This window comes from Carcharodon carcharias, chromosome 30, assembly GCF_017639515.1.
Source record: "Carcharodon carcharias isolate sCarCar2 chromosome 30, sCarCar2.pri, whole genome shotgun sequence".
Classification (NCBI taxonomy): domain Eukaryota; kingdom Metazoa; phylum Chordata; class Chondrichthyes; order Lamniformes; family Lamnidae; genus Carcharodon; species Carcharodon carcharias.
Window position 1 is genome coordinate 1,917,530 of NC_054496.1, and position 13,518 is coordinate 1,931,047.

General features: G+C 43.5%; 1 protein-coding gene across 9 annotated transcripts in view; it reads right to left on the minus strand.

The window, feature by feature from the left end:
• Positions 1 to 9,477, minus strand: part of LOC121271401 — a 54,747-nt gene extending 45,270 nt beyond the window's left edge. For 7 of the 9 annotated variants that reach the window (XM_041177388.1, XM_041177386.1, XM_041177384.1 and 4 more), the window contains exons 1-3: positions 9,369 to 9,477; positions 3,704 to 3,832; positions 1,794 to 1,889 (exon numbers count right to left, since the gene is read on the minus strand). In XM_041177388.1, coding sequence (XP_041033322.1) covers positions 1,794 to 1,889; positions 3,704 to 3,832; positions 9,369 to 9,426 — 283 coding nt within the window. In that variant the 5' untranslated portion in view covers positions 9,427 to 9,477. The remainder of the gene's footprint in view (positions 1 to 1,793; positions 1,890 to 3,703; positions 3,833 to 9,368) is intronic. The other 2 variants (XM_041177381.1, XM_041177387.1) reach the window with 2 other exon arrangements.
• Positions 9,478 to 13,518: the final 4,041 nt, after the last annotated feature.

Sequence of the window (13,518 nt, forward strand, 5' to 3'; positions counted from 1 at the left end):
CTCAGATCCCTGCATTGTCCCTACGATTCCTGCGCTGTCTCTATGCCCCCTATTCTGTATCTATGATCACCGCGCTGTCATTTAGGTTCCTGCACAGTCCTTATAAATCCTGTGATGTCTCTACGATCCCTGCACTGTCCCCACAATTCCTGTGCTGTCTCTATGTTCCCTGCTCTGTCATAACAATCCCTGCGCAGTCTATACATTCCCTGTGCTGTTTCTACGATAGTTGCACTGTCTCTACGATCCATGCATTGTCCCTACAATTCCTGCGATGACACTACAATCCCTGCGCTGCCTCTATGACCCCTATTCTGTCTCTATGATCACTGCGCTGTCATATAGATGCCTGCACAGACCTTATAAAACCTGTGCTGTCTCTATGATCCCTGCACTGTCCCTGCGCTGTCCCTACGATCCCTGCGCTGTCCCTACGATCCTTACGCTGTCCCTATGATCCTTGCGCTGTCCTTACGACCCCTGCACTGTCCCTACGAGCCCTGCGCTGCCCCTATGATCCCTGCACTGTCCCTATGACCCTTGTGCTGTCTCTACGATCCCTGCGCTGTCCCTAAAAATCCTGTGATGTCTCTATGTTCACTACTCTGTCATAACAATCCCTGCACAGTCTATACATTCCCTGTGCTGTTTCTACAATGCTTGCACTGTCTCTACGATCCATGCACTGTCCCTACAATTCCTGCGCTATCTCTACGATCCCTGCGCTGTCCCTATGATCCCTGCCCTGTCCCTACAATCCCTGCACTGTCCCTATGATCCCTGTGCTGTCTATATGATCCCTGCGCTGTCCCTACGATCCCTGTGCTGCCCCATGATCCCTGCGCTGCCCCTACGATCCCTGCTCTGTCCCTACGATCCCTGTGCTGTCACTACAATCCCTGCGCTATCTCTACAATCCCTGTATTGTCATTATGATCCCTGTGCAGTATATATGTTTCCCGTGCTGTTTCTACGATCCCTGCGCTGACCCTACGATCCCTGTGCTGTCACTATGATCCCTACGCTGTCCCTACGATCCCTGCACTGTCACTACGATCCCTGCGCTGTCACTATGATCCCTGCGCTACCTCTACATTTTCTGCGCTGCCTCTACATTTCCTGCTCTGCCTCTACATTTCCTTCTCTGTCACTATAATTCCTGCACTGTCCCCACAATCTCTGTGCTGTCCCTACAATCCCTGCAATGTCACTACGAGAGCTATCTCTCCAATCCTTACTAAGTCTATAGAAACCCTGTACTGACTCCAATTCCTGTTTGGTCTATATAATTCCTGAACTGTCTCTATGATCCCTGCGGAGCCTCTACAATCCCTGCACTGTCTCTATGATCCCTGTGTTGTCTCTACGATCCCTATGCTGTCTCAGTGATCTCTGCACTGTTTCTACGATCCTGTATTTTTTCTATGATCCCTGTTGTCTCTATTATCCCTGTGTTGTCCCTGCAGCCCCTGTGCTATCTCCTCAATCCCTGTTCCGTCACTATGATGCACGTTTAATCCCTAAAGTCCCTACACTGACTCTGCAATTCCTGTTTCCTTTCTACAATGCCTGTGCTATTATTAAGATTACTTTGAATTTTGTACAGTCTCTGCTGTTAATCCCTGCTATTTTTATAATCCCAATGCTGTTTCTACCATCATTCAGTGCCCCAGTCCTTTGTTTGCAGCCCCATCTCAATGTTGTTTACCAGAAGATTTACCTCATTAGCAACATGCTCTGTTTAATTATATTTTACATAATAAATGCTCCAGTTGTAATGCTGTGCTACTCACATAATTTGCGGGAACTGCGTTGTCTACGCCTAAATGGCAATGGCTTATTTTTCTGCTGCTCTGCTTCAAGGAATGATGGCACTTTCCTTGGGTGACCTGAAATAAGGAAAACATTAGTTTTAGGAAAAACTCTAAGCCTGAGAAACAATCAGATGATGTGACACTCAGCCAACTGTGGGTGACTTTGTCCTGCTCTTTGCAGAATTTTTCCATGCTGACAAATACCTGCAAAATACATTTTGTTTGTTTTGGCCTTGCAATTGACTTATAGCTAGCAACAAATCTAAGGGGAAGGAAACACGCCCCACACACTTCAGCCATTTCTTGTGTCAGCATGGAATCACCTAATACCTAGCTAAAGCAAAAATAATCAACACAGGTTTCAGAAAGGATGGCCATGATTGGCTAACTTGAAAGAGTTCTGAGGTGACAGATATAGTTGTGTACATAGATTTTCAGAATCTTTGACAAAGTGCTATGGAATTACGGGAAGGAAAGAAAATTGGATTAATCACAAATTAGAAGGGAGGAAACATAAAGTAATTCAGGTAAGTTTTTCCGAGTGGTTGGAATTGTGTGGCGGTGTCCGAGAGGGTCTTGTTCCTTTACTGCTTCTATTCACTGTATACATAAATAATTAGGATAAAGCACTATGATATTTTATTTTGTCAAGCATTATAAACTAAACAATATCAGCAATTTATAAATTTTTAGGTTTAATGCAACAATCTCTCCAAACAATAAATGGATTATTTTATCCAATCAAGTTTAGTGTCCAATTTGACAGATGGAAATAAAAAAAAAATGAAACAAACTAATTCTGAGGATCAAAGAAATCTGCAAGGGGATATTAATAAGAATAAACAACAAATTGGTGGATGAAAATCAATGTAAGTAAATGCTGGGTGGGTATATTTTCAATAAAAACAAGCTACTACACTTTGAATGGGAGGAAAGTTGAGTGAAATAGAAAAGATATTTGGGGGTTCAGGTTCAAAAGACATTTAAAGCAGCACTTCGAGTGGATAAAATTATAAAAATACCAATGGACTATTATTTATGACAAGGAGTATAGAATATAAAAATTAAGTTATAATGGTGAATCTACATAAAACTTTAGTAAGTACTATCTGCAATTTTTGGATGCCAGTATAGGAAAGATGTTCAAGAAATGGAGAGGGTACAGCACAGATTGACTAGGACTCTGGTTTGAGGAAATATAATTATGAAGAAAGACTCAAAACTCAAGGCATATGAATGAAAAATTACAATTCTGATGAATTACTGTAAGGCTAAAGCGATCATATCACAAATCAGCACTTTCATGACAGAGGAGGGAAGGTTGGAGGGAACATTGCCCCATTAAGAACTTTTAAGGTGTCAGTCATGGATCAGTGGTAGCACTCTTGCATCTAAGTCAGAAGGTTCAAGTTCCACTGCAGAAACTTTAGCAGATAAAATAAGCTGATATATTAATTCAGCACTGCACTGTTGGAGGTGTCATCTTTCAGATAAGACATTAGACTAGGGCCCCATCTGCTCTCTCATGTGGAAGTCAAAGATCCAAGGACATCAATTAAAAAAGAGCAAAGGTGTTCCTCAACCAACATCACTAAAAGAGATTTTCTGGTTATCTTATTGCTATTTTTGGGATCTTGCTATGTGCAAATTGACTCCTATATTTCCCATTTTACAATCATGACCATGCTTCAACAAACGTATTTAATTGGTGCTATGTAAGTCAAGTTCTTTCTTTCAATGAGTATCAGCATAACATAGGTTAAATTCAGAGTTCACCCTCCAGACTGCCTAGAAGCTAACATGCAAGGTGAGAGCATGGTCAATGTACCCAATCTGTGATACAGTTAAAGTTTCACTCACTATTGTTTGAATGTAGTGGTTTTCCTCACCTCCATGCAATCTGGGAGGGGGTTCACTTCTATGCCCCACCATGGAGATTTGACTATGCTGTCTGTGAGTGTTGTCTTCATGTAGAATTCTTCCTTCAGGTAGACGGGCAAGCTCTGAAATGAAGCGCACTTTGGGGATTTATAATAAACATGGAAGAGTGGGACAGCAAACTTTTGTTCTCTCACTTTACAGCTACAATTATCATTATGTTGAATTTTCTCAATAAAACAAGCTGAACAATTACCTCCAATAAAACAAAGCATAGCCACCACCAAATAATGAGAACTGGAAGCAGCTCATGACATTGGCTCATAATTTTCTTATCCTCCCTGCAAGAATTAACACTTGCAGAAATACAGAGGACAACAACTAACAAAAATATGGAATTTTAATACTATCACTTTATCTTTTGAAGAAGCTCTTGGATTTCCACATCATTTTCATCAAATCAATCTTGGCTTCTTCTGGTTGAGAAGCCTGCCACCTCTGCAGTTGTTTCTTGAAGGACAGATTTTAACTCAAGCCACAAAAGACTGCTTGGATTCCCTGATGACCAGGCTACAAAAGCTGTACATAGGGAAGCAGCAAACAAACCTCTGAGTCATTGAAAACTAGGGGACAGTGCTCGCTGAGAGGATACATATGAATGCATATATGGGAGATATGAGATTTTTCTAAGAAACCTTGAGATCTGTATATGGACCTCCCTACAAGATGCAGGCATTACTAAAAGCTTCAGGTGGCACAATTCTGCTCATAGAGAGAATCCATCTTGCATTACTGGTCAGGACATTTTGAGGGCTTACTTGATGTCCAGCAGATGGTGGACGAGTTGTCCATCGCAAAGATCTCCCAGAGGGAAGTGAATTCTGAAATGGATGAAGCATCAACCTGTGAAGAGACCAAATCTGCTACAAAGAACCACAGAATCTTTTCAGTGTGGGAGGCATTCGGCCCATTGAATCTGCAGTGGCTCTCTGAAAGAGCATTCTACCTAGTCGCACTCCCCTGTCTTATCTCCATAACCATGTACATTCTCTTTTCAGATAGCAATCCAATTTCCTTTTGAATACCTCAATCGAACCTGCCTCCACCACCCTCTTAGAAGATTCGTTCCAGACTCCAACCACCTTCTGGGTGAAAAAGCTTTTCCTCACATTGCTTTTAGTCCTTTTGCCAATTATTTTGAAACTGTGCCCTCTGATCCTTGTTGTTCTCATGAGTGGGACAGTTTTCTCACTATTTACCCTGTCCACACCCCTCAGGATTTGAATACCTCTATTAGGTCTCCTCTCAGCCTTCTCTTCTCCAAGGAAAACAGTCTCAACCTCTCCAATTTATCCTCATAGTTACATTCTTTATTGCTGGAATCATACTTGCATCTTCTCTGCACTCTCTCCAATGCCTTCACATCTTTCCTCAAGTATGGCACCCAGAACTGGACACAGAACTCCAGGGGAGGCCTAACTAGAGTCTTATACAAATTTAATGTGACCCCCCCTCCCCCTTACTCTTGTATTCAATGCTGCTATTAATAAAGCTTAAGATACGATATGCTTTATTATTTGTTCTCTCAACATGCCCTGCCATCTTCAATGACTTATGTACGCATCCACCAAGGTCCCTCTGTTCCTGCACCTCTTTTAGAGGCTCTCCCTTTATTTTATACTGTCTCACCATATTCTTCCTGCCAAAGTGAATCACCTCACACTTCTCTGCATTGAACTTCATCTGCCACTTGTCTGCTCAATCCACCAACATGTCTATGTTTAAAGTTCAGGACTTTCCCCATCACAGTTGATAACATTTCCAATTTTGTATCATCTGCAAAATTGAAATCATGGCCTGAACACCACAGCCCAGGTCATTAATATATATCAGGAAGAGCAAGAATCCCAACACTGACCCCTGGGAAACTCCACTACAGATCTTCCTCCAATCTGAAAAACAACCATTTATCACTACTCTGTTTCCTGTCACTCAGCCAATTTCTTATCCAAGTGCCTACTTTCCCTGTTATTCCATGAGCTAGAATTTTGCTCACAAGTCCGTTGTGTGATACTGTATCAAATGCCTTTTGAAAATCCATATTTACCACATCAACAGCGTTTCCCTTATGAACCTTCCCTGTTACCTCCTCAAAAAACTCCAACATGATTTTCCCTTAATGAATTGATGATGGCTTTCTTTACTTATCTTGCCCTAGTATAAGTGACTATTGATTTTGTTCCAAACTATAACTACAGAAGGATTAAAAGCAAATAAGGCCCCTGGAATAGATGGGATTTCAGCCAAGGTCCATAAACAGGACAGAAATGTGATCCTTGATAGACTTACAGATTTACTTACAACTTATGGGAGATGATGGTGTAGTGGTAATGTCACTGGACTTATAATCCAGTGGCCCAGGCTAATACTTTAGGCACATGGGTTCAAATCCCAATACAGCAGCTGGTGGAATATAAATTCAATCAATAAATCTGGAACATAAAGCTAGTCTCATGAATGATGACCATGAAACTATCATCACTTGTTATAAAACCCCATCTGGTTTGCTAATGCCCCTTTAGGTAAGGAAATCTAGCCTACACGTGAGTCCAGGCTCACAGCAATATGGCTGACTCTTAAATGGCCTAGCAAACCACTCATTTCAAGGACAATTAGGGATGGACAACAAATGCTGGCCTTTGACAGTGACACCCACTTCCCATGAAAGAATAAAAATAACGTTGAGGGAAAGGGACTGGGTGTCAGATCTTTGAGATGCAGTGTTTGCAGAGGCACCACCTTACTCTCCATTGCAGGTAAAATCTTGGCCGGTGCTTGTGAGGATTTGTGCCGAGATAGATCCAGGAGAAGTATAGAGAACAAAACATGGGCCTGTATGCTATTTTTGTAGATCTCATCGAAGTGCTTGATACAGTCAGATGTGACAGACTTTGGAAGATACCCTCCAGTTAAGGGTGCCCTCCAATGATCCCCTTCATCCTCTGTCAACTGCATGAAGTCCTAAAAGGTCAGGTTGAGCAGAATGAAGCCCTCTCAAACAGCTTTTTACCCCTTTATTCTTTCATGGGATCTGGGAGTCACTGGTAAGACCAGCATTGATGCCCATCCCTAACTGCCCTTGAACTGAGTGGCTTGCTCGGCCATTTCAGAGGGCAGTTAAGAGTCAACCACATTGCAGTGGATCTGGAGTCACACGTAGGCCAGACCAGGTAAGGACAGCAGATTACCTTCCCTAAAGGGCATTTGTGAACCAGATGGATGTTTACAACAGTCGATCATAGATGTCATGGTCACTATTACTGAGACTAGCTTTATAATTCCAGATTTATTAATTGAATTTTAATTCCACCAGTTGCCATGATGTGATTTGAACCCATGCCCCCTGGAGCGCAGTGTTTCTCTCTCCACAGATGCTGCCAGACCTGCTGAGTTTTTTCCAGCAATTTCTGTTTTTATTCCCCAGAGCATTAGCCTGGGCTTCTGGATTACTAGTCCAGTGACAAAACCACTACACCACCACCTTCCCCTACAGTTTCCCTATTTCCGATGGTGTTAAGCAAGGGTGTATTCTGGCACCACCAGCCCTTTTTATTTTCTTCAGCATGATGCTTCAGGTGGTAAAGGCAGGCTTGACAGAGAGCACACACATCCACTCTGAATAGACGGCAATCTCTTCAACCTTGCGACGACTACCAGCACATGCCAAACCACTGAAAAGCTTATCATGGAGCTTCTGTTTGCTGTTCATTACACCCTTCTGGCACACACGGAGGAGACAATGAAGCTCATTGTAAATTATCTCTCTGAGGTAGCAAATACCTTTGTCGTTACTATTAGCCTAAAGAAATTGGAAGTACTGTATCACCCGTGGCCCCAAGGAAATTACAATCTACCGCAGATCAGCATTGACAGCAGCAACCTCAATGCAGTAGAACAGTTTATCTATCTAGGTAGCATTTTCTCAAATAATGCCACTGTAAACAAGGATATAGACAATTGGCTGTCCAAGGCCAATAGATTCTTTAGCTGCCTCTCAAAGCGCTTCTGACAAAACCATTCACTATGCATTTCAATCAAACCTCAGGAATACAGTGTGGCTGTCATCATCACATTCTTGTATGGGTCAGAATCTTGGGTTCTATAATGCAGCTTTTTAAAAATATTCATTCATGGGATGTGGGCATTCCTAGCTAGGCTAGCATTTATTGTCCATCCCTAATTGCCCTTCAGAAGGTGCTGGTGAGCTGCTGTCTTGAACCAGCCAAAAAGCCAGCCCTCTCTGGCTGACATTGATCAACAGGGATGGCAGCAGGAGGCTGCCAACAGAGACAGCTAGTAACCGGGAAAGCAACCTACAAATTCAAAACCACAGTCACTATGCTGCTGCAGAAAGGCACAGACAATGGGAGGAGACTGCTTAAACCACAGCCCATATGAACCAACATTCCTGGGCCAAACTATTTAAATGCCTGCAGATCAAGAATTGGACTTTTCAGTCACTAATGATCATGCCAACTGCTACAGAGACAAACCTTCACATGATCTTCGCTTGCAAGGAATCTGGCATCATCATAATTTTATAATGTCAATTGTGTGTATATCCTGAAGCTGCTGACTTATGTGAGAGTACAGGGCTATGAGTATCAGATGCTTTCTGGTATCTTGCCAAAGCAGCCATTCTTCAAATCTTTATATGTGAGCCCAAACAGAGTGTTGGCAGGCTGTTTAGTTATCGAAAGGGCATTACAACCAGCACAACACTGGTAATCACCCACACAAACAAATAATAGCTACCAAGGGGGAGAACCCTGCCAGATATTCCTCTTCTTTGCCTCGGCATAGTGTGGCCAAATGTAGCATGCTGAGATCAACTGACTCAGCACAGGCAAGAATTTAACTTGAGACCATCTGGTGTACATGACCTTGGGCTACTCTGTCTTTACCCATTGAATGAACAAGGAATTGGACAAAAAGGTTAGTGTTAGTCCTTGCGGATAATACACCAATTATTAAGAATTTTTAAATCTCAGATGAAAGTTGTATCGGCTTGGTCTACTGGTAGTACTGTTGCTACCAAGACAGAAGAGTATAGGTTCAAGCCCCATTCCAGGGTGGTAGCATAATCCAAGATGATACTTCAGTTGAGGGCTGAAGGATGCTCCCATTATAAGAGGAGTTGTACATTTGATAGGATATTAAACCGAAGCCCCGTCTGCCTGTTTAGACAGATGTAATAGATCCAATGGCAGTATCTGAAGAAGAGTAGGGTAATTCTTCTGGTGAAGATCTTTCCCTCAACCAACATAGATATTGCACTCATTTATCTCATTGCTATTGTGGGGTCTTGCTGAGTGCATATTGATGCCATATTCAACTATATACCAGCAATGACTATACTCAAAAAGTGATTGATCAGCTGTGAAACGCTTTGGGTCCCGATGGTGTGAAGTACAAGTTTATTCAACTTTTCTTCATCAAAATCTGTACGTTAGCGGTCAGGGTCGGCAAAATCTACAATCTTACCCAGTAATTACGCAAAGGACTATATAAATCTGACCTGGTGAGTGTGCCTATTGGCTGTGAAATTTGCGAATTATTTATTTAAGGTTAGCTTTGAGTTCAATGGCTAAGCTCGCCATTGTGTCAGGTACTCACCCAGAGGTAAATGGGCCAGGATGCAGGTGAGGAGCAGCAGGTAACCACGCGCCGCCATCTTGAGCCCCGCCAGGTGTGAGGCGCCTCCACGCGCTTCCCGCCCCCAACACCGGCCCCCCACCCCCCCACCCCCCCCCCCATTGTGGCGTCACCGGACGGCCACCGCCAATCAGGGAGCAGCACGGCGCCGCGCGCGGGAGACCCTCAGGTGCGGCTTGCGGCTGGAGCGCCTGCGCGCGCGACACGGGCCCGAGCGCCGTTGGAAAGCGCGCGCACCTTGTCCCCTCAGGCGGTCAGCAGAGAGGCGTCTTACTGTTTGTTGCTGCTCGTGGAAATCTCTTTAAACTACTGACTTACCAGGAATCTATAATAATAATTATAATAATACCAGAACTTGGGTGTTATATATAAAGGTATAGAGTACAGAAGTCCACTCCTCCATCACCCTCTACTCCTCAACCCCCTCCTATGGCACAACCCCTTGCCCACGCAAAAGATGCAACACCTGCCCCTTCACTTCCTCTCTCCTCACCGTCCAAGGACCCAAACACTCCTTTCAAGTGAAGCAGCATTTCACTTGCATTTCCCCCAACTTAGTCTACTGCATTCGTTGCTCCCAATGCGGTCGCCTCTACATTGGAGAGGCCAAACGTAAACTGGGCGACCGCTTTGCAGAACACCTGCGGTCTTTCCGCAAGAATGACCCAAACCTCCCTGTCGCTTGCCATTTTAACTCTCCACCCTGCTCTCTTGCCCACATGTCTGTCCTTGGCTTGCTGCATTGTTCCAGTGAAGCCCAACGCAAACTGGAGGAACAACACCTCATCTTCTGACTAGGGACTTTACAGCCTTCCGGACTGAATATTGAATTCAACAACTTTAGGTCGTGAGCTCCCTCCCCCATCCCCACCCCCTTTCTGTTTCCCCCTTCCTTTTTTTCCCAATAAATTATAAAGATTTTCCTTTTCCCACCTATTTCCATTATATAAAAAAACCCCCACTAGAGCTATACCTTGAGTGCCCTACCATCCATTCTTAATTAGCACATTCGTTTAGATAATATCACCAACTTTAACTTTAACACCTATGTGTTCTATTGTACTATTGTCGTTGACATCTTTTGATGATCTGCTTCTATCACGGCTTGTTTGTCCCTACAACCACACCGCACCCCCCCCCCCACCTCTCTGTCTCTCTATCTCTCCGTCCCCCACACACACACCTTAAACCAACTTATATTTCAACTCTTTCTTGGACTCAAACTCAAGTTCTGTCGAAGGGTCATGAGGACTCGAAACGTCAACTCTTTTCTTCTCCGCCGATGCTGCCAGACCTGCTGAGTTTTTCCAGGTAATTCTGTTTTTGTTTCAGAAGTAAGGAAGTTGGGATGAATCTTTATGCAGTTACTGGTTAGGCTTCAGCTGCAGTATTGTGTTCAGTTTGTGGGCATCACATTTTAGGAAAGGCTTTAGAGAGAGTTCAGGAAGGATCTATGACAAGGGTTCCAGGGATGAAGGACTTAGTTGCTTGGATAGATTGGAGAAGTTGGTTTTGTTCTCCTTAGAGAAGAGAAGGAGATTTTTCAGAGGTGCTCAAAATCATGAGGAGCACAGACAGAGTAAATAGGGAGCAGCTGTTCTCACTGGCGGAAAGATCAGGACCAGGCGGCACCAATTTAAGGTGAATGGCAGAAGTAGAAGTGGTGACGTGAGGAAAAACTTTCACGCTATGCGTGGTTAGGACCTAGAATGTACTGCCTGGGAATGTGGCCGGAGCAGATTCAGTTGTGGCTTTCAAAACAAATTGGATAGTTAGCTGAAAGGAACATATTTGCAGGATATGTGGAAAAGGCAGGGGAGTGGGACTACGTGATTTGCTCTTGCAGAGAGCCAGCAATGGTCTCCTTCTGTGATGTAACCATTCTCTCCTCGTGGATCCTTCAAGGTGGAAAATGACCATGTTAATCATCTGGGGCGTTTGGTAGGGTTCTGGTTGGCTTTACTACTAAGACCTATGATACTATTCTATCCTTTATATAATTGATCAATGAATATCTAATAAATCACCAGACATTGAACCACCTGAAACAAAGGCTCTGAAGAAGAGCTATACGGACTCGAAACGTTAACTCTGTCTTTCCCTCCACAGATGGTGTTAGACCTGCTGAGTTTTTCCAGCATTTTTTGTTTTTGTTTCAGAAACAAATGCAGGTTGTGTTTAAAAATAGACTTTTAACTTTTTTTTAACATTTGCCAATGTTTCCAACCCCCTCCCCAAAGGGTTAGAAGCAATGAATCCTGTCTAATCACACCAGCTTGGAAACAGTTCGCAGGCCCAAGTAGGTAATGTACAGGGTGCTATAGTTTAAGGGCAACTTGAAATGTCAGACCTTTTGATGCCATGGGAAAGCACCAAAAATTGAAGGTGGCAAACATATACCATCCGTGTAAAGTTTGAATGATTGTCAGCTTTGCATTTTCAAATATCTGTGCTGCTTGCTGAAAATTCAGCCACATGCTGGTGGAAATTCTTCGTTCCAGTGGCAAGTGTCATTTGCAGTTTTTCTTTCAAAAAAACTTATTTGAAATGTCACTTTGTAAGCTGCATGTGTACAAATGAATTTACAGTTTGTATCAGCTGTTGCTCATCATAAATATCATCCCAATGTTGCAGTGCTGTGCAGCAATGATCTCCGCTGGAACAGTGCTCTCATGTAGTCCGAGCATCACTGAAAACTGAAGCCAGGGGAGCAGCAAAGAAGCTGAAAAGCAGAAGGAAAACCTTTTTCGCTTGGCACAATACCAACACTAATGTGAAAGCAGCTTATCGTCATGGTCAATGAGGTACAGGAAAAGAGATTGGGATAAATTTGCCTCTTTTGTGCTTGTCATGAAGCTATTAATATAATATATTTTGAAAAATATTTTTATGTTAAAATAGAGATTTAGTCTGCAAGTATGCCTTAATTGGATTAAAGCCAGCTAGTCTGAATGCTTTGATGTGTACTAGTTTTGATATGTAAGAGAGACATAGCGTGTATTTGTATTTTTTGAATAGATCATTCAAGAAGGGGGGTGAAAATTGATGCCTTTCTAGCAGCTACCAAACAATATGTTTATATTACTAATAAAATTGGTACTAAGAAAGGGGTTTCATTGGGGAACACTGGGGGTAAGAGTGGGAGCTGGCGCCAGTGGCCGGTCTTCTGATCGGCGCCCCTGATTTGGGGGGGGGGTGGGGGGGGCTGCCATTTTACATGTACAGGCCAATTAAGGCCCGCCCAGCGTGACGTTCGCCAGGAAGCACTATGCAATCCCTGTGCGGGCGAGGGTGGGATTCCCTCAGCCGGGAGTGTGCTCTTTCGTGCATGCGCACAGATCCCCCTGAGGCAAAGTGCTGCCTCAGGGAGATCGGCTCCGATTCAAAAGCTGACAGAAAGGTAATAAAAAAATTTCCCTGACACGCCCCCTCTTGTGACGCTGTCACATGGGCTGGGACATTTCCTTAACTTTTATTTAAATATTTGATAAACATTTAAAAGCCCTCATGAAACCTCATTCTGCCCGTGGATGAGGTTTCATGCTTTTTCCGAGGCCTACCTGGGCTCCTGGTCTGCCCGTCCAACCCTAAGGTTGGACGGGCAGGCCCATCAATCAAGTTAATTAGTTTTCTTAATGGCCTTAATAGGCCATTGACAGTTCGGCGAGCACGCAGCTGATCTGAAAGTCTAAATGATGCAGGGTGACATCAGGACACACTCCCGACATATCCCCGTGTCATTTGATGCATCGTCGAGTGGGCCTGGCCCCCACTCGCCGACTGGAAAAACCTGCCCATTGTTAATAGGTGAAGTTCAAAGAGACTGAAGAGACGATCAGTGGTGGTAGGTATAACTTCAGTTTTCGGGTGCACAGGGTAGAGGCAATGTAAGATCAAAAGGCAGCTGCAAGCTTCCAACTGGCTCCACAGCAATCAAAGTGTAGGAACCTCATTTTGAATTCGTAAGATGAAAATACTTTGCCTGGTTTCTGGTTAAGTCTATGGGTTGCTGTTGTCTTAATGGAGATTAGTTTGGGAGTTTGTTAAAAGTTATGAAAGCAGTAATTTGTAGCCACGAGTATATATATTTTAACCTGTGTAAATTAATAAA